The sequence below is a fragment of the Coenobita brevimanus genome, chromosome 60 (assembly GCF_032717465.1).
Source record: "Coenobita brevimanus isolate Jiangsu-jjx chromosome 60, ASM3271746v2, whole genome shotgun sequence".
Lineage (NCBI taxonomy): Eukaryota > Metazoa > Arthropoda > Malacostraca > Decapoda > Coenobitidae > Coenobita > Coenobita brevimanus.
This window is the reverse complement of record NC_137013.1, coordinates 3,226,069-3,247,234: the sequence shown is the minus strand read 5'-3', so window position 1 is coordinate 3,247,234 and position 21,166 is coordinate 3,226,069. Positions and strand designations below refer to the sequence as shown.

General features: G+C 41.1%; 1 protein-coding gene across 1 annotated transcript; it reads left to right on the top strand.

The window, feature by feature from the left end:
* Nucleotides 1-9,528: 9,528 nt before the first annotated feature.
* Nucleotides 9,529-20,513, top strand: LOC145403160 (UDP-glycosyltransferase UGT5-like). Its single transcript, XM_080274980.1, has 7 exons — nt 9,529-9,705; nt 15,234-15,488; nt 16,892-17,125; nt 17,473-17,637; nt 18,093-18,315; nt 18,430-18,649; nt 20,194-20,513. Exons 1-7 carry the CDS (start codon nt 9,532-9,534, stop codon nt 20,474-20,476), a joined length of 1,554 nt encoding a protein of 517 aa, XP_080131106.1. The 5' UTR covers nt 9,529-9,531; the 3' UTR covers nt 20,477-20,513.
* The last annotated feature ends 653 nt before the right edge of the window (nt 20,514-21,166 follow it).

Here is a 21,166-nt window from a genome sequence, read left to right as displayed (position 1 = left end):
ACAAGTGGGTTGGTGGAGGGTTAGTTCCCCTCCCTGTAAAACAACCAACTCAAAGTCAAATGGTCACCCCTTACGGGATTATGGCGTCTGGCAATAAATAGATAGATAGTGATAGATACAGCTTTCATTAACCCCTGCAAAGTGTCTTGTCTGCCCTGAACTGAGTGAAATCGTCCCGTACATCCGTTCCTCTACGTGACTTTTAACCAACGTTCGCGTTCTTTACCTAGAGAGGACGCCATTCTTACTTCATTCTTGCTGCCTCAAGACGATTTTAGTAAAGTTAAGAAAAGCCTCCCGCGTCGAAGGGGTTAATGAAGGCTACGAGTGTATCCAAACTCACCAGTTCGAAAAATTCCTCCTAGCAAAAACAGAATTGAAGAAAATAGGTCCTCCTGATGAAGGGAGTTACTCTTGATCACATCAGTACAACGACCTATTAATTTAGTTTATTTTTCCTATGACAAGACGATTTTACCCAGGTGGGACCATTAGAAACGGAAGGGTTTGATATTGCCATCATTACCCCCCCATCCCCGTATATGAGACCTCCTCCTAACTTAATGAATTTGTATGTTGTGGATTTATCTGCATGGCGATACAGCGGTTCCTCGGCAAGGCTTAGCTGGGTAAGTGGCCATGGTCTTAGCTTGGAGGGACGTGACAGCTATCTCTCTCTCTCTCTCTCTCTCTCTATCTATCTATCTATCTATCTATCTATCTCTCTCTCTCTCTCTCTCTGACGATTTTATTCAGCTTAGGAGAGATACTTCAAACTGCAGAAGTTCGATACAGCCTTCACTAACCCCGCTGGTACTGAAGGTCTACCGTAAGCCACGTAAAATTAACTCCAAGTAGAAAAAGTAAAATATAAAGGGTACCAAATTAAAGAAGAATAAAGTAGAATGAAGCAGTATACGTCTGCATCACAAACTAGAAGATAATATCACTATACGCCGATTCATGCAAATTAAAAAAATATATATATAAAGAGGTAGATTAATTTCGCTGTAACTCAAGACAGTTTTCTCTCTTGATGGTAGGCAGCATTCTTGTTGTCGCAGAAAATTTCGTAACAATTCTTCCTGAGCGACTTATTTTGTCTAATGCACTCTTGTACGGTGCGGACGAAACCTGTCAATATTTTATTTTGTCGCGGTTGTTGTTATTAGGCTATTATTATTATCATTATTATTATTATTATTATTATTATTATTATTATTATTATTATTATTATTATTATCATTGTTGTTGTTGTTGCTGTTGTTATTGTTGTTTGTGTTATAGTTGTCACGGTTAATTTGTTATTTTAGTTATTATTATTACTGATAATGTTATTATTGTTGTTTTTATTGTTGATGTAGCCCAAGGCTCAGCTGAATATTACACTGATGAACTGAAGTCAGATGTTGTCCTTCTCTTGCAGTCCACCACTATCCTTTCAGGAGACTTGGAAGGAGTTATTTGTATACCCCGGCGCCCGACACGCCCGACTGTATGAGTGTCACCACGTGAAGACGTCCCTCTCCTGCTGCATGTATATCGATATTTAGATTGTAGGAATAACATGTCAGACAATGTTAAGCAGAAATGTACACAGTAAATCGCGCATGAACAAGTCTTAGAAGTCACTAACGTCAACCAGAATACGGTTGACAGTCATCGTCTGATTTCTTGTACGTTGTTTACATCCTTACATCATCGCCATAGTGTACATAAATATCATAGAGGAGAATGGCAGGCCAGATGCTGTCATGGTCTGTCTTGGTATTTCCTGACGGTCACGCTAGTCATCGTAATTTCCGAGAGTCATGGCTGGTCAGCAAATTAACGCTCAGGCTCCAACTAATCACTCTCAGCCGAATAACATCGTCTGGCGTTAGCTGGAATAGAATAGAAGACTTGTCTCAACGATGAGAGGGTCCAATCTTCCCCTGTCGAGATTAAACTATCCAGATCCCTGACTGCTACAGGGTGAACAGGGGTAAAGATGAGGCAAACTTTGTCCATCGGTCTAGCAGGTCCGAAGATCAAGGTCTCGGTCTTTCACTTGCGTTTTGGGTGTGCTAACCTTTGCAACACAGCCCCCCGACACAAACGAAATACTAAGACGTACATCATTGTACTCCTTTCACGTTACCTAGACATACACTATCTGTCATGAATGCTGAGCTTTAACAGGGTGGTAGCGCTAGAACATGTGCTAGTCAAGTAAAGGTGTCGTAGTCAGGCTATGGGCTCTGGGAGATGGAAAAAAACGAAACTCTACGCCATGTTAAGGCGAACAAACTATAGGGAAGCTTTACACGTGTAATTCGTAGTGAAAGTAGGGACCGTTGACAATAGATAGATAGAAAGATAGACAGACAGACAGATAGATAAACAGATACACAGATAGACTGATTGACTGCTTGATAGACAACAAATAAATATAGATATATAGGTAGGTACACAAATAAACAGATAAACAAAGATAGACAAAGAGAGATTGAGACAAATAGATAGACAGAACTGTACAGTAGATGCAGACAATTCTCAACCCTAGCTCTGGCCACGGTGACCTTGAGGCTTATTCTCAGTTCAACCCTTCAGCCTGGGGAGCGAGGCATTCGTGAGGTGGCATTGACATAGCTGGGATGCTCCATTGCCCGGTTATACAAACTTCCCTCAATTCCCTGCCTATCTACCTAATTGACGATGGTGGACTGCAGAAGGAGGGCAGCTTCAGCTTGTGGGTTCACGTTTCAGATGAACCTGGGGCTATACCTACTGAACTATTGCTACTGTTACTACTACTACTACTGCTGCAGCAGCTGCTGCTGCGAACCCAACGTCTGTTTTTTTTTTCTTTCTTTCTTTGTTTTTTTTTCCCTATGTCCAGGCGATTTTAAGAGACATTTTTTAACTGGAGGTCAAGTACAGCCTTCAGTAACTCCTTTAGTACAGGAAATCGTTAAGTTGAATTAAATCGTCTGAACGTAACCATATTAGACTTAACTATGAGTCACCAGATTCAGAGAGTGAAGAAGGTCCCTTTGCATCCTTCCTTACTAGTGTACTACAGTATATGACACTTTCTTAGCCTCTTGTATATTACTTTTGCTAATTATATCAATGCTAAGCTGTGGTAAGTGACAGATAATAAGATGGTAAGGTTTAATACGGAAAATGAATCACTAAAAACGAGGTGCAACGAAATCTTTGTGAACGAGAAGACGACTCCTTCAAACGTATTCTCATCGGTAAAGGAAGGTCGCTAGCTTATTTATTCATACGGAGCGCAAACAATTACTCCTATGTATGTATTTCACACTAGGTTGATACTTTAAAGCACAGGTAACATGAAAGTCCTGTGGTGAGAAATGCAAAATAAATCAGCAAAATAAGTATCTCATATGCTATTTATACAGTCAACATCGACATTTGACGCATTGAGTTGTATGTTTACACCTGAAATCGAGAAGCGAGATGCAAACCCCAAAATTTTTACGATGATTTTTGAAGTACCTCATAATCTATCTATCTATCTATATACCTAGGCTGCTTCCCCCAAGGAAAGGGAGGTAGCTGAGACAGGACGACTCACTCTCCATTTACTCATCCATTCAAACACATTCATTCGCATCTTAGCCCCAAAGGGGAGAACGGACAGATCCTCACCGCATCACACCGCACAAGGGTCAACTGCGCAATGCAAGCAGTGACATCCACAGCAGGGCCCGACAGCAGAACTGGTTTACCCCTGCCACATCATAACAGACCCATCCCCTTACCCGCACCTGACCTGACTAGCTATCAGACCAAATGCGGGAGAATATCCCCTCAGGGCTGCGTCATCACTTATTCATTCACAATTTCTCTCCATTTATTTCTGTCACGCACAGCCACTCTTCCTTGCTCAACAGACATCCCTCTCGCATCCAGCGCTCTCTTCACACTGTCCATCCATCCTATTCGTGGTCTTCCTCTCAGTCTTACACCTCTCACATCAGATCTAGTTATCTTTTTCACCAATCGCTCATTATCCATTCTCTCCATATGCCCAAACCATTGCAACACCCTCTGCTCAACTCTACCAGCCATCTCCCGAACAACTCCAGTTCTCCTTCGCACTTCATCATTTCGCACTCGATCCATACGCGTCACTCCACACATACTCCTCAGACATCTCATCTCCATTACATTCAAACTTTTCCTCTCTGCTACACCCATATTCCATGTTTCAGCCCCATATAACGCAGTCGGTACCACAACACCCTCATACAGCCTTCTCTTTACATCCATTCTAAGCGAACGACATTTAAATACTTTTTTCATTCCTCCCAGCACCTTTCCTACTTCATTAATTCTAAACTTCACTTCTGCATCTATTCTTCCATCCACAGCAACATGTGACCCTAGATATTTAAAACAATCTACCTCCTCAAGCAACTCACCATTCAAAACTATATTCATCCCCCTACCATCTATCAACCTCGTACACTTCATCACTTTACTCTTATTCTCATTTACTTTCAATTTCCTCCTTTCACACACCCTTCCAAACTCCTCTACCAACTGTCTCAATTTCTCCTCTGAATCAGTCACCAATGCAGTATCATCTGCAAACAGCAGTTGCTTCAGATTCCACTCTCCTCCATCAACATTTACCAGACTCAGACCACCTAAAACTCTTGCATTCACCTCCTTACAACACCATCCATGTAAATATTAAACAACCAAGGCGACATCACACATCCCTGTCGCAGCCCCACTCTCACGGGAAACCAATCACTCACAGCATTTCCCACTCTTACACACGCTCTACTATTTACATAAAAACTTTTCACCCCTTTTAGTAACCTACCATCAAGTCCATACAATCTTAAAACAGTCCACAAAGCCTCCCTATCAATTCTATCATACGCTTTCTCTAAATCCATAAATGCCCAAAACACATCCTTGCCTTTCGCTAAATACTTTTCACACACTTGTCTCACAGCAAACACCTGATCAACGCATCCCCTCCCTCTCCTAAAGCCACACTGCTCATCACTAATCACTCCCTCTGTACCCTCTCTAACTCTCATAATTAACACTCTACCATACACTTTACCTACAACACTCAACAGACTTATACCCCTAAAGCTAGTACATTCATACTTATCACCCTTGCCTTTATACAACGGGACCACACAAGCACTTGCCCAGTCAATTGGCACCATACCTTTCTCAAAGCACACATTCAATAATCTTACTAACCAGTCAACAATAGTCACTCCACCACCCTTCAGGCATTCCACAGCACACCCATCCATACCTGCAGCTTTCCCTGTTTTCATCTCCTTTACTGCCTTCTCCACTTCCTCCTTCGTGATCAAAGAATCATTCAACTCTCCCAACACATTTATTCCTTGCACCCTTCTATCTGCCACAATCTCAACCTCATAATGATGGAGCGAATTCGACCTTCCTATATGGCTGCTGACTGCTTTCTGTAATATGGGGTGCAGGCTGACCATACGTAATAACCACAGGCGTTCCATAAATGTCTGTCAAAAATTAGGGGTTTGCACTCCACTTTGCGATTTAAGAATTAAGCATACGACCTTATAACTCATGTTTAGCTGATTAACATCCCCTGGCACTGGGGAGAAGTGAGTGCTTGAATTGTCCCGACAGTCGATGATAGGTATTGATAATGGCAAGCTCCCGAGTCATCTACAGTAAAAAAAAATCTCCTGGCGTCAGCGGGACTAGAGTACCAGAGTTGTCTCGACCATGGAGGGATTAACTGATAAAATTAGCATGGGGTATAGGAGAATACTGACGTTTAATACACAAGATAACTCGCTAAGGATGAGGTGATACGAAGCATCCTAAGCCCACGAGAATGAGGGACCTTGAAGTGCACTCAGCTAGCCGACAACAGAAGGTGCTTTTCAGCAGCTTATCATGCCCTCTCATTATTTACATTTAAAAAATAGTTATTATGCTTACCGCACACCGTAATCTCTTTGCTTTTATCTTTAGTGCGTCAGCCATTCTCTCCTATCTTTTACATTTACATCATTTTTTTCATTATACATTACTCCCCAATTAGCCTACCATGCTGTTTGCTTCACTACAGTTATTCACTCCCTGCCATTCCTGAACACTAGCGTCCAGTTTGCTTATCACGTCCTCTCAACACAAACATTTCATCTTCATTAGCCTGTATCTCATGCCCTCATGCTTTATCGTACCTTCTGATCGTTTTGCCTTTTTTTCTTGTCAGTCATGTGATGGAGACGGAGGCCTTCTATGGAGGCACTTATTTAGCTGGGAGGCCTCACTTCCCCGATATACAATCGTCCCTCAGTTCCCTCCTTATCCTCTAAATGAAGGATGATGAACTGCAGGAGGCGGACAACTACAACCTGGGGTCCACTGGTTGACGCATCCTGGGGCTACAACTGCTGCTGCTGCTACATTTTTTTCTTCAGCCTGTCAGTCATGTCCTCTTATCTGTTACATTTCTATCATTTTCTTGCAGTTCATTACACACTGCGCTTCTGATGGTTTAACCTGCTCTCAGATTCTCTAAGGGTTATTCACTTCCTTATCATGCCTAAAGCACTTGATCGAATGTATGTTTATCATCTCTTGTAATCGCCAACATTTTTATCCTGATTACAAGCTCTTGCTTATATCTCGTAATCATTTTTGTTTTCTATTTTTTATTTTCTTGTCTGTCCTTGGTATTGGAGAGGGATGCTTTCACGCGGTGGCACCGATATAACAGGGTGACTTCACTGCCCGGTTTTAGGAACGTCCCTCAATTTCCTCCCTATCCCCCAAAAGGAGGATGGTGGCCTGCAGAGGGGCAACTTCACTCTACAGTCGTTACGTTCACCTTACCGATGTTGATTCGTTACGTTCATCTTGGCCATGGAGATTCGTTACGTTCATCTTGTTCATGGAGATTCGTTACGTTCATCTTGTTCATGGAGATTCGTTACGTTCATCTTGTTCATGGAGATTCGTTACGTTCATCTTGTTCATGGAGATTCGTTACGTTCATCTTGTTCATGGAGATTCGTTACGTTCATCTTGTTCATGGAGATTCGTTACGTTCATCTTGTTCATGGAGATTCGTTACGTTCATCTTGTTCATGGAGATTCGTTATGTTCTTTTTGTTTATTGAGATAATGAAACAAAAAAGGTGACGTTATCTTATCTATAGTGAGGTGGACTTTTGCTCCGTAACAGAGATAAGGCATAATGAGAGAGACGATAAGGAGGTCACATAAGGGTAAGAGTTTGTGAGTAGGCTACGTGACAAGCACAGACGATACATAAAAGATACCGCACAATTTCGGTGTTAATGAATCGTTTCGTAAAAAATCAAAGTGATGCACAGTAGCTTCAGGTACTTTAAATTAAACGATTTGGTAATATATGAAAGGCGTCTCATTTTAGTGCAGTCATCGCGAAATGGAAAATCTCATCTTTTTTAGATTTTTTTTTTTCCAGGGTCAATGTGTTTCAAAATCCTAAGACTCCCCTCAAAAATTTTTTTTTTCATTACTAGTAGGTATGACTTCTGTATCTACTGTATATCTTTCTCATTATCTTTATCTGTATCTGTATCTATGCCTGTATCTATACCTGTATCTGTATCTGTATCTGTGCCTGTATCTGTACCTGCATCTGTGCCTGTATCTGTATCTGTGCCTGTATCTGTACCTGTATCTGTGCCTGTATCTGTGCCTGTATCTGTACCTGTATCTGTACCTGCATCTGTGCCTGAATCTGTGCCTGTATCTACCTGTATCCGTGTTTGTATCTGTGCCAGTATCTGTGCCAGTATCTGTGTCAGTATCTGTGCCTGTATCTGGACCTGTATCAGTCCATACTAAGTTCAATGGCTATCACTCACTTTCCGAAGAAGTACGTGACTTGGCATTCGTCCATACTTTCAGTAGTTTCAGTCGCCTACACATTTTCGTCCAATAACTCCCACACGATTTCATGCAGGACACACTGAACAGGAAGAGAAGGGTTACATGGTTGAGCTTTAGAGAACAGACCGCATGATTTATTTTGAATAGAATTGTGAACCGTAAGAAAGACATGGTTTGATCTGTTTAGAAAGAATGGTCTGCTTAGAGAGGCAGCAGTTTCTACAAAGTGAGTGGATAGTTTAGAAAGTAAATATAGTCTTTGGAATATGAATGGTCTATTGAAAGTGAGTGATCGAGGGAATATGAGTGGTCTAAGGAAAATACTGTTAGATGAAAACTTGGCTATTATGTATGTATCCTGGATGACTCCCAGTGCTGGGTGAGTGACATGTAAACTCAAGTTGTGATTCTAAACAACTTTTATTAACAACTTTTCCTTCTACAATCAATACTTTCTGAGATTTGAGTTTTCGACGGAGACAGACACACACACAGATATACTTCGTACAAATATAATGACAAGCGACTTCGTCTACCAGTGACTCTAAACAACATTTATTAATAACTTTTCCACCTACAGCCAATACTGTCTGAGATCTAAGTTTTCGACACAGACACGCACACATAAATTTCGTACAAAAATAATGACCATCGACTTCGTCTACGCGGCTCAATGAGTGATATATAATGAAAGAGCGTTTTGTTAAACATAAGCGAGTAATTTGTTCTTTTTTATACAAAAATAAACAGGAGTAGGATCCAGCGGTATCTCTTACAGCTTACACAACACACTGTCACATCTGTCTAACCACCACATGTTGTTGTTGTTGTTGTTGTTGTTGCTGTAGTCCGGGTTCATCTGTGACGTGATCATGGTGGACTGCAGGATGTAATTACCCTCCTCCGACAAAACGCCATTCTCCCTTTTGGGGATAGGGAAGTAGGAGAAGGATGTTTGTATGGCCAGGCAGCTTAGCCGACCAGTTATATCGGTGCCACAACATGAAGGCATCCCTCTCCTACACCATAACCAAAGTCGAACACATAATATAAAAGAATGTTACCTAAACACCGCTAATCAACAGGTCTGTGGACTCGCCAGGTGAGGACGGTAACGAGGTAATTACTGAAAGGGAAACTTAAAGCGTGTAGAAAAGAGATGAACTGAACTGTCAGCGTATAAGTGAATGAAACTAGGAGGGTCAATGATGAATAAAAAGAAACAGGCTAGTGAAAAGATGGGGCTCTTTAGACAACTAATGCTGACATCCTGAGTGCACAATAATGGTCTCTAGAGAAGCACGAGTAATACATTTTGAAACGAAATCTGAGATGATTGTACAGATGAATGAGTAGAACAAGTGAGACAGAACTTGAGGTAATACAGATGTGTACTAATTTTGATGCATACTAGAGTGTGCTCACCTTAACTTGACGGGGACAGGTATTATTCCTAAGCCATCTTTGGGGATCTGGATGTAAATTCGATAGTTGTGCATCGTACTCCGGAGAAAGAGTGGTTATTAGCAAAAACTTTATCTACCTAAAAGACTCTCCGTGCAGTCGATTGGCTTTAAAGCTTCACCTTCTTTCCACCCTCGGCAGATGAAGTTGGCTGGGCTGTGTGTGTTGGTGGCGGCTCTGGCGGGGGGCGTCGCCGGGGACCTGCCGCCCCCTCAGGCCTCCTACAAGATCCTCATGCTCCTGCCAGTCTCCTCCAAGAGCCACAGGAACGTCTTTCTGCCCGTGGCCGAGGCGTTGGCGAATCGAGGACACCAGGTGAGTCCCATTGGCGTTGTTGCTGTTGTATCCCCAAGCTCACAATTATGAACTCAGTGGACTGCAGGTTTAAGCTGTCCTTCTGCTGGCTTAAGGTGCTCTTCTCCTGTAGTCCTCCATTCTTCTTCCGAGGATAGGGTAGTAGCTGAGGGACGCCTGTATAACCAGGCAGTTGAGACTGCGAGCTTACATAGTTGCCACTACATGAAGGCTTTCCTCTCCAGCACCACTATGGTCTTTACCCCATCAGTCCAGTGACTTTTTTTTTTTTTTTTTGCTACCTCCGTACAATTCTATTTTACTTTTGGGGAGACTTACTGTAGTGAAAGGATAAATGAATGATATATTTGACCTTTTCATTTCGAAAAACCTCCCCTAAGTAGAATAAAACCGTCTTCTGGTAGCAAGAATATCACAAAGAACGTCAGCAGGGTAAAGGTTTGTTATCGACTAACAAAAATCCATACCCCAGTTCAACTTCGTTGCTGGCAAACTGTAGTCAGATTGGAGGCTAAATATGACTAGTAACCAAGGAGATTCATTCCTGCCTCGTAACTGAGGCTCATAAAATTTTCACGCTACTATAACTTAGTATTCGAGTTGCTTGAGTGGCCAAGTTCCGTCAGTTGAAAACAAGCAGCCTATACAGTGATATGATGGGAAGTTAGGAGACCTTTACAATAGTGACAAATTTGTGATCCTTGTAAAGGACCACTGATACTAAAGTTCTGAGATATGACTTAACATTAATATCAGAATTACTCTTATTACCGGCATTATTATTCATCCACTTAGTGTAGCGGTACTCTGTATTATGGGTAGCTCTACACTGAGTGGCAATCTAAATTATTTCCTGTAAACCAGGAAATCATTGACGACGTTGGGTGGTAACCTTATAACCAACCGACACGTGTTCCGTGCGTGACAAGTGGGTTGTCGGAGGGTTAGTGCCGTTCCCCGGAAAACAACTAATTAAATCTACAGACAAGAAGCCTCGGACCAGGACTGACTAACAGGTGACGACTAAGAACCGAACAAAGGACATAGTACGGATTACCACATGGAATGTAAGGGGTGCAAATGATGAGGTGAAAGAGAGAAAGATTGTCCACGTGCTGGAGGGTACAAAAGTGGATGTATGTTGATTAACCGAGGCTAAATGTGTAGATGAGAATGTGAGAGAATGGGAGTATGGATGGGGTATATGCGCGAAAGTGGGTGAGAATGAGGGGGCAAAAGAAGGAGTGAGTATTGTTGTGTGCTAGAGATGGAAGGAGAATATAAGATAGTATGGATCAATTGCCTCAAGGATTGTGCGGGTAAGACTGAAAGTTGGACTACAAATGTGAGCAATTGTGTGTGTGTGTGTGTGTGTGTGTGTGTGTGTGTGTGTGTGTGTGTGTGAACCAAAGCTAGATCGTGCAAGAAATGTGAAAGATGAGTTCTGGACAAATGTGGAAGCGTGCATGGAAAAGTTTGAAAGAATGAGAGAGTGTTTTTGATTGGAGATATGGATGGAAGAATAGGGAATGTGAAAGTGGATGGAGTAATTGGTGAGTGGGGTGTCTGCAGAAGTGGATGAGAATGGCAGTGCTCTAGTGAACATTTGTGCAGGGAGGGGGGTGGTGATAGCCAATACCCTCTTTAGACACAAAATTATCCACAGGTATACATGGCGAGTGATTACAAGCGTGGGTGGTGAACTGAATGAATGGAAGGCAACGACTGATCACGTGCATGTGGATGATAAAATGCAAAGGTGTGTAATGAATGCTAGAGCACGTAGAGGTTGGAGGAGGGGCTTTCTGCTTGGTGGTGGTGAAAGTCAAGGTTCAAATGAAATGGAGGAATAGAAGAAAGGAAGGACAGGAGGAAGTAGTTATTACAAGGTGGTAAAAAGTTGCAAGAGGATGGAGAAAAGGCAGAATATAAGAGAGAAGTGGAGGAGCGATTAGGTAAATATGATTTGGAGCAAATGGGGGAGGTGGAAGGTATGTGCAAGTTATTCACAGAGGAAATTTGTGCAGCATGTGAGGTGGCAAGTGGGGTGAAGAGAAGACGAAATGAGGTGCAAGGAACAGCTTGATGAAATGAAGAGGTGAGACAGGTTGTGGCACAAAAGAAAGCATATAGCGAGTGGATGAGAAACAGGGGCATGGAGGAAGCTGAGAGACGGAAGAGAGAGTTACATGTAGAGAGGAAGAGAGAGGTGAAAATATTTAGTAAGAGACAGTAAGAAGAGAGTGGATGAGGAATTCAGAAGGAATCTGAGCTTAAAGTGAAGGGGATGTAAGAAAATGTTCCGGTAAGAGATAAAAAGAATTAGACAGGGTGATAAAGAAGATAGTCGGGGAGCAAAAGATAAAAATGGTAGATTGCTAGTGGAGAAGGGAGAAAAAGTGAGCAGATGGAAAGAACTCTTTCAGGAATTGTCGAACATAGAGAATGAATGTAATGTGAGTATAAGTGGCTGGGGAATGGCAGAAAGAAGGAAGGATGTGAGAAGAGTGGATGAAATCAGTAGGATGGAAGTTGTGGAAGCAATGAAGAAAGTCAAAATGGGGAAAGCCCCAGGGAATTGATGGAGTGTGTGGTGAAATGCTGAAGCACGGGGGAGAGATAGTAGTAAGGTGGGTGTGGAAGATGTTCAGATTGGCCTGGGAGAAAGGTAGAGTCCCGGAAGATTGGAATTCAGGTATAATTATTTACTTGCACAAAGGAATAGTGGAAAAAGAAACATGTGGTAATCATAGGGGCATTTGTTTTTTCAGTGTAATAGGAAAAGTATATGGTAGGACAATTATTGACAGATTTAGGGAAATAACAGAGGAATTAGTTGGAGAAGAACAGGGAGGTTTTAGGAACTAAGGTACTAAGGCTGCAGTGTGTGTGAACAGTTAGCTGAGTGAGGGCTGGATTGAAACAGGGATGCTTCATGTCTCCATGGTGTACATGGATGGAGTTATAAAAAAGATATAAGATAGGGCAGTGGATGCTGGAGCAGCCCTCATGAGAGAGGGCAGTGTTTGGAAACTCCCTGTACTATTCTTTGCAGATGATATTGTGTTGTTAAGTGAACACGAAGGAGAGCTGCAAGGCCTGGTGAATGAGTTTGGGAGAGTGTGTAAGAAACGGAATCTAAAGGTGAGTGTAGGGAAGAGTAAAGTTATGGTCTTTGAGAGAAATGAGGTCGCTGACTGTACAGTGAGGTTGGATGTGGAGGAAATGGAAAATGTGAGTGCGTTTAAATACATGGGTAGTGTGATGTGTAACAATGGAAGTTTAGGGGACGAAGTGCTTGAAAGAGTACAAGAGGGGTCGGCAACCCTAGGCACGCATGCCAGACTTGGCACGAGAAGTGTTATACTATGGCACTCAACGTGATCCAGTGTAACAAAGAAAATATTGAAAATGCAAAGAGAGGGGAGAGAGAGAGAGAGAGAGGTGGGCACATCCTTCCTTACTAAATCAATTAACACTGTCGCTACAGTGTTAAAAAATCTTACCTGACACGCAAAGTGGCGAAAAAATTGGCATTAATTATAAACTGGCACACCATGTTCAAAAGGTTGCCGACCCCTGGGGTACAGCAAGGAAGCAACGTTGCTGATTATTTGAAAGCAGTGATAAGAAAGAGGGAAGTGCGCATGGAAGTGAAAAAATCGCTGCATAACAGTATTGTGATACCAACTCTAACATATGGAAGTGAAGCTTGGACCTTGTTGCAGGGACACAAGTCAAGAGTGAGAGCTGTAGAAATGATATATTTGAAAGAAGCCTGTGGAGTCACATGAAGAGACAGACTGACAATTGAGAAAGTGAAGGCGCGTTGTGGTGTCGATGAGGATGTGATAGAAAAGAAACTGTTAGGAGAAATACATTGAGGTGGTTTGGCCATATGAAGAGAATAGAAAGCGAGAGACTGAAGAGGAGAGTGTATGTAAGTGAAGTGAAGGGGGGGACAGGGAGGGGGAGGCCAAGGATGAGATGGAGGGATGGAGTGGAGAGGTATATGAGAGAGGAGCGTGTGAACTGGGACCAGGGCAGTGAAATGGCAAGGGACAGGGTGACATGGAGGTGATCTGTTTGTGGCCATCCCTTACGGGATTAAGGCGTCTGGCAATAGACAGATAGATTATTATTATTATTGTTATATTATTATTATTATTATTATTATTATTATTATTGTTGTTGTTGTTGTTGTTATTGTTGTTCTTGTTTTTGTTTTCATTAGTAGTAGTAGGAGTAGTAGTAGTAGTAATAGTACTAGTTGTAGCAGTAGTAGTATTAGTATTAGTAGTAGCAGAAGTAGTAATAGTTCCGGAATTATTATTATTCTTGTTGTTGTTATTATTATTATTATTATTATTATTATTATTATTAGTATTATTATTATCATTGTTTTTATTATTATTATTATTATTATTATTATTATTATTATTATTATTATTATTTTTATATGTTGTTGTTGTTGCTGTTGCTATTGTTGTAATATATGGAAGGCGGTATTAACAGGGTGGTGCAGAAAAATCTGACTCTTCTAAAGAACTTGTATTTCCCAGAAAAGTAATTTTTTTTTTTTTTTTTTTTTTTTCAGGTGGAGCATAGAGTGATGCTGCAAGTTTAATGTGACAGCAAGATGGAGGCTGAGAAACAGTTTTCAGTTCAGTAGCTGTCAACAATCGTTGAACTGTACTTTGGAACAAAATCAAGCTTCTTCGAAAAAATATGGACCAAAGATGCCTGATCGTCTTATTGCACACCACACAGATGTTTTTTGTACACTCAGAGGTGCTTGAACATGCTCATGAGGCTGTGCTGCTGTTCAAAACCTCACGTTTTGCTTATTCACATGCCAACTCAAAAAAAAAAAAAAAAAAAAAAAAGTGCCTCGTCACTGACGAGAAGCAAGTCCAAGAGACAGGGATTGTTCTCAGTCCGTTCGCTGATACTCTGGCAAAACTCATAGCGTTCGTACTTACTGGCATGGCTTTGAGCCTGAAGAATCTGCGCTTTGTATGGAAACAATTTCAGGTCACTATGAATGAATTTCATCACAGAGCTCCTGGAAATCCCCACGTCCTGTGACAGTCGTCTGGTGGACTTCCATGGTTTCCGTTCCAGACGAGTCCTAACGCCATGAACGTGTGCTGGTGTTGTGGCAGTCAGATGTGCGCCACTGAGGGTCTTGTTGTCAGCCACACTATCAGTGTCTCTGAACTTCTGTATCAGGCTTTTGATAGTGTTGCAATGTGGGATTTTCCTCCCTGGAAATTCAGGACGAAATTGCAACTGAGAGAGAACAACTGATTTTGTTGCAAAGTACAGTTCAACGATTTTGGTCCTCTTCTGAACTGAAAAATGTTTCTCAGCTTCCATCTTCCTGTCACATTAAGCTTGAAGCATCACTCTATGCTCCACCTGAAAAGGAAACGGAACTGTTACTTTTTCTGAGAAATACAAGTTTTTAAAAACTATCAGTTCTTTCTGGATTATCCTGTAATCCATTTTATCACTTCAATCTTCAGATAGTGATGCTGGCTAACCACCCTAAGGCATCAAAACATCCCAACGTCACAGAGCTAGAGCACGGCCTCTCTCATTTCAGGGAAGATAATTTCAATATGTTTGAAACCAGAAAGGATCTCTCGGGAGGCTTCAGCGTGTTCACTAAGATCTTGCCCCTTATTGCCAGGGATCTCTACAAGGTGCCAGAGGTGAAGAAACTCTACGACCAAAGAAAGGAGTTTGATTTAATTATTGTAAATCACGCGTACAATGAGGTAAGCTTAATATTATGGAAATTCATTTGATAATTGTAAATTATGTTTAATGAAGTCTAAAAATGTTAAAAAGATTTCTGTCTCACAGTTGTACATCCTTATGTTTCATTTGGAATAAAAAATATATATATATATATATATATATATATATATATATATATATATATATATATATATATATATATATATATATATATACACATATATATATATATATATATATATATATATATATATATATATATATATATATATATATATATATATATATATATATATATATATATATATATATATATACAGATAGACAGTTTATTGACCACAGCTTACAAATGTGTAATACACGGATCAAAATGAAACGTAAGACAAATATTGTAATTAGAAAAGGATCACCCATAAGAGAAAAAACAAACTGTAGTCCATAATTAAATTTTCGTAAGTTAATAAACACAATTAAGTAAAGAGGAAGACAAGCACTTATTTCCAACATGATGAAGAAAAATGCAAAAAAAGATTCAGTTCCACTCGTCACAATATTTATAAATCGTACGCCCCTATAAGACTATAAAATTATCGGTTTAAAAGTCTACCGTATTTATTACTTGTGTGTACTCATAACATCATGAATAATTCTGCAGGTGACTTCAATAAAATTTGAGAATACATCATTTATGGTATCAAATCCATACAACCCCCTAATATTTTGTGTCTGGGGACACACCTCTATTACATGTTCTTCAGACTGCACGTCACCACATACGCACAGGCGCTTCTCGAGAGGAAGCCTACCACGTCCCCGCCTGTTCCAACTACCTGTTTCCACCGCCAAACTGTATCCACACATTCTAAAACGTGTAAACGAAATCCTGCAAAGGCACACACACACATCTATATCTGTATCTATCTATCTATCTATCTATCTATATAGATAGATATTATATATATATATATATATATATATATATATATATATATGTGTGTGTGTGTGTGTGTGTGTGTGTGTGTGTGTGTGTGTGTGTGTGTGTACCTTTGCTCATATACTCTTGAAATTTTTTTTTTTTTTTTGGTATATCTCTTGTTTAAATACTTCGCTGTGCTACTTACACATAACGTGTCAGATAGAATCCTATCTTCCCCAAAAATAAATTGCTACACTTTTTCGTAGCTGCAACAAATATCTACTGAAGACATCAACATAGCTCTTTTGAGATTGCTAACGCGCCTCTAAGGAGGCTGGGGAGACAGGAGGCATATTTCTTCTTTGGTCACTTGTATATACTGTATTTCTATGGAAAAACGACAGAAAGATTATACAGATTGAGGTTGATCATGCAATAACATTTTAACAATAATGGATTTCATTTCATAATCAGGATAAACAAGTATATACTGCTTGCTTGCAGGTAGTCTACCCATTCGTGCACGAGGTGCCCTACATCACAATTGCCACTCCAGGAATTGATCCGCGTCAGAGCGCCGTCCTGGGCAACGTACTCAATCCATCCTACGTGTCCAATATAATGAAGCCCTTCCCCCCTCCCATGTCCATGTGGCACCGCTTCCTCAACACAGTGATGCACTTGTCGTTTGCAGTGTACTGGAGGAACTGGGCAATTGTTCCTTTAATTCAAAAGGAGGTACAGTATTATGATATATAACAGTTCCGTGGTCGGCGTCAAAAAGCACTAGACGGCAACCCCTTTCGCCCGCACTCAATCCATCAGCTTTCATAATCATACTGTATAAGAGTCTGCAGCATAGCAAGTTCGAAACATCCGCTACCATCCAGTCATCACTCTTATATACACATTGCTCAGAAGATTTACATCAATAAAACATACAACTGTGCATTCTCTGAAGTTATTTTTATGGATAAAAATGAACAGTACATGATTGTTCATTGTCATAAAATAGTAAGAAAAATCACACAATAGCGGACATCTTATCTATCGTCTTTTTTTTTTTTTTTTTTTTTTTTTTTCAGTTATCAGCCCAGTTCCCAGACTTGCCACCTCTTTTGGATATAGAGAGGAATCAAAGTCTTACGCTGATGAACACACACTTCAGTATTGATATGACGATTCCCCTCCTGCCCTCACAGGTGGAGGTGGGCGCTATGCATTGCCGCCCACCCAAGCCATTGCCAAAGGTTAGTTTTTTTTTTACTTATTCACACGGTGCTCAAAGTACATAGAAAGCTCCTCCTCCACTTCGCCGGGCGATTCCTCGTGAATTGTGGGCACGGCTCAGTTGACATTGTTAATGACTAACCAGCAACATTTGTCATTTACTGTTCCCATTGTCTCACCCACGCCCACATCAACAGACTGAGCCGTCCTAGCAACACTAAGATACCAATGGGTGTATTTACAGTGGAACTTTTTTCACGGATCACCATGTAATTATTTATTTATTTTCCTCATTTTAATTTGATTTTTAAATGCGTGTATGAGATCTGTTTGCACGCATACCACTGTACTTTGCCACTATCACCATTACCTTCCTGATTCACATCGGCGTAAAAATGTAGAAACAGAGAATGGCAGACATACTTTATTTCATTTCAGATTAATTAAATCGGTATCACACATTCTATAATTCTAGGATCTGGAGTCATGGATATCTGGTGCGGGTCCTGAGGGTGTGATATACTTTAGTCTGGGCTCCTTCACCCGGGGTAAGTCCATGCCATTGGAGTACCGAGACGCCTTTGTGGAGGCTTTCCGTAGACTGCCACATCGAGTCATCTGGAAGAATGAGGAGGACCTGGAGGGCGTGTCAGAGAACGTCATGATAAGCAAATGGCTCCCACAGCAGGACATCCTTGGTGAGTTCATGCACCCAAAAGTTACACCAACACAGGTATTGGATGTTATATATGTAAATTATGTGAACATTTCTAAAATCAGCCTTCCCTCAAGTGAAAGTCTCTGTATTGTAGGTCATGAGAAGGTGAAGGTGTTCATTACGCATGGTGGCCTGCTGAGCCAACAGGAGTCCATTTATCACGCCACTCCCCTCCTCTCCCTCCCAATCTACGGTGACCAGACCAAGAATGCAATGTTTGTGCAGAGTTCGGGCATTGGGAAAATGCTGGTGTGGGAAGAACTGACCGTTGATGCCATTGTGGAGGCTCTCACCGATATTACTTCCAATCCAAAGTTAGTTGATTTACTGTGTCTTCATATTTTGATTCGGGTGACAAAACTCCAGTGTGCTTATTTCACTAAGAGCGAATTAATTCTCATTGTTAAGTACTTATCCCTCACTAGTTAATTTTTAAATAAACATTCCAAAGAAAAAAAGAAACGATAGAAAATCATTGCCGTTCCTAGCTACTGGTCGCACACATTATAGATACTAGATAGACAGACTGATAGATAATGTCACTGTATCGCCTATGAGCTTAAGTAACTGCCAGACCGACATTATCTCCTTTGAATTGTATAGGCCTGAGACTAAGCTTCAACGTCTATTCTTTCTGCGGCTAAATGGCAGCTTACTCCGACTGGTGGCAGTACTTAGACTAATACCTCCACCTGCCTCTTAGGACTTGCATGCAATTACATCTCAGCAGGGTTTCTCCGACTGGAACCCTCTTGCCCAAGGATAATATGATTTCATTACTGTGTGTCACAACACATCTCCTTCCTTGTCTGCATCTGTGAAAATTGTAGATATCAAGCCAATGTACAGTACACTATAATGTGGATACTGTAACAACATGAAACTGTCGACATACATAATCTTACGTACATGCGTTAATTTATCAGAACTTCACGTAACCAAATAAGGGAAAGTAAACACACAAGTGCCCTTGAACCCATGAAAGGAGACGCCACTTGCTGGCTGTGATGTCGCTCACTGTTAATGAATTGCCTGTATGATGAAAACACCTCCAGTTATTTCACAGAATAATTTTCATTGATAAGTGTTCAAGTGAAACTTCTTTCTTCTTCTTCTACTTCTTCTTCTTCTTCTTCTTCTTCTTCTAATTTAGGAACCTTTACCCCTCCCTTTGTACTTGAGTGCAGCTTCACCACACTCAGGACAGTAGGGGGGCTCAGTAACAATCACACCGGACAGTGCGGTTAAGTGTCTTCATGCAAAACCGCACCGAAAGGGTAATGAGATAATACTAGAAGATGTAACTGCACTGTACTTAGGTCGAAAGGTTAAAAATACTTACCCGACCCAGTCTTACGTAACAATCAAACTAGGCAGCCAGGCTGTGTACATAGACACGAATTCATTTCAGTCAGTATGTAGAAGAAAAACAAATACTGTAATTAATTATTCCGTTAAATATCCCATAATTTTTGTTGCTTTGTATAATGACTAAGTGAATCTGGCAGTCCACACATTGCAGTATATGAGTATTCCACTCAGTTTACAAACTGCAAGATTACATCATATATATATATATATATATATATATATATATATATATATATATATATATATATATATATATATATATATATATATGTGTGTGTGTGTGTGTGTGTGTGTGTGTGTGTGTGTGTGTGTGTGTGTGTTTGTGTGTGTGTGTGTGTGTGTGTGTGTGTGTGTGTGTGTGTGTGTGTGTGTGTGTGTGTGTGTGTGTGTGTGCGTCATGAGTTAGATATCTGTGCTTGCAAACAAGGCAACAAGATCCACAGCAACAAAAGTGTAGTATAAGGTTGATTTTTATTTTCTGCTTAAGGTACAAGGAAAACATTTTGAAGATGTCGAGACCGCTGCGAGATCAGCTGACGAAGCCCCTGGACCGCGCCGTGTTCTGGACGGAGTACGTCATCCGTCACCAGGGGGCGCCACAACTGAGAAGCCCTGCGGCCCAGCTCTCCTGGGTGGAGTTCCTCATGCTGGACGTGTTGTTCTTCTTCCATTTGACCATGTTCACCTTCGTCTTCATCATCCGCCGCATTTTTAGAAGAAGTTACGCTAAACTGTCTGGTACTGGCGGCAGTAAGAAGAAGACGGATTAGGATGTATATAACAGGATATAACTGACTTGAGCAGTTTGGGATACAGTTACTTATTGCAACAAAAATACAAAATTCACAACAGTGTTCGTCTTTCTGATGCCGGTGGACAGTCACACAGATGCTATCATATTAACTTGTGTTTCTAGGATGTCTATTCAACAGTCAAGTTGTCGTGGATACGAGAGGAGTGGGTGGGGCAGGGCGGAGTGGAGAGCGATGCCCAAGATATTCAAGGTCGGAGGTCAAGGGTGGGATGGGTTGTGTGGCGGCTCCTGTGTTGCTGCAGCTGAAGGAAAAACTGACCTGCTCTACGGACAGACGGGTAGGCGGGGATGGAGAGATGGAGAAAAATAATGTACAAAATTAATCATCTTGTTTCCATCGCTGATTGCCTTTTATCCCTTCAATCCGGTTACCTGTATCAGGGACGGAACCAGCACTCGGAATTTCCATAAGTTTGAATTCACCCTGACCCAATACGAAAATCGTCAAATTTCATGACCAAATTCTTCTTTTTATGGACATGGTTCTATAATAATATGTATGTAGGAGGGGAGAGGGAGGGGAAGGCCAAGGATGAGATGGAGGGATGGAGTGGAGAGGTATATGAGAGAGGGGGATGTGAGTTGGGAGCAGGGCAACGAAACGGCGGGGGACAGGGCGACATGAAGGCGATTTGTTTGTGGCCAC

What these genes read in the sequence shown, in the direction of transcription:
- LOC145403160 (XM_080274980.1), top strand. Translation starts at nt 9,532, where the DNA reads ATGAAGTTGGCTGGGCTGTGTGTGTTGGTGGCGGCTCTGGCGGGGGGC. An exon ending in TTCCTTTAATTCAAAAGGAG is followed by an intron (nt 17,126 to 17,472) that starts GTACAGTATTAT and finishes TTTTTTTTTCAG; the next exon opens with TTATCAGCCCAGTTCCCAGA. An exon ending in CACCCAAGCCATTGCCAAAG is followed by an intron (nt 17,638 to 18,092) that starts GTTAGTTTTTTT and finishes CTATAATTCTAG; the next exon opens with GATCTGGAGTCATGGATATC.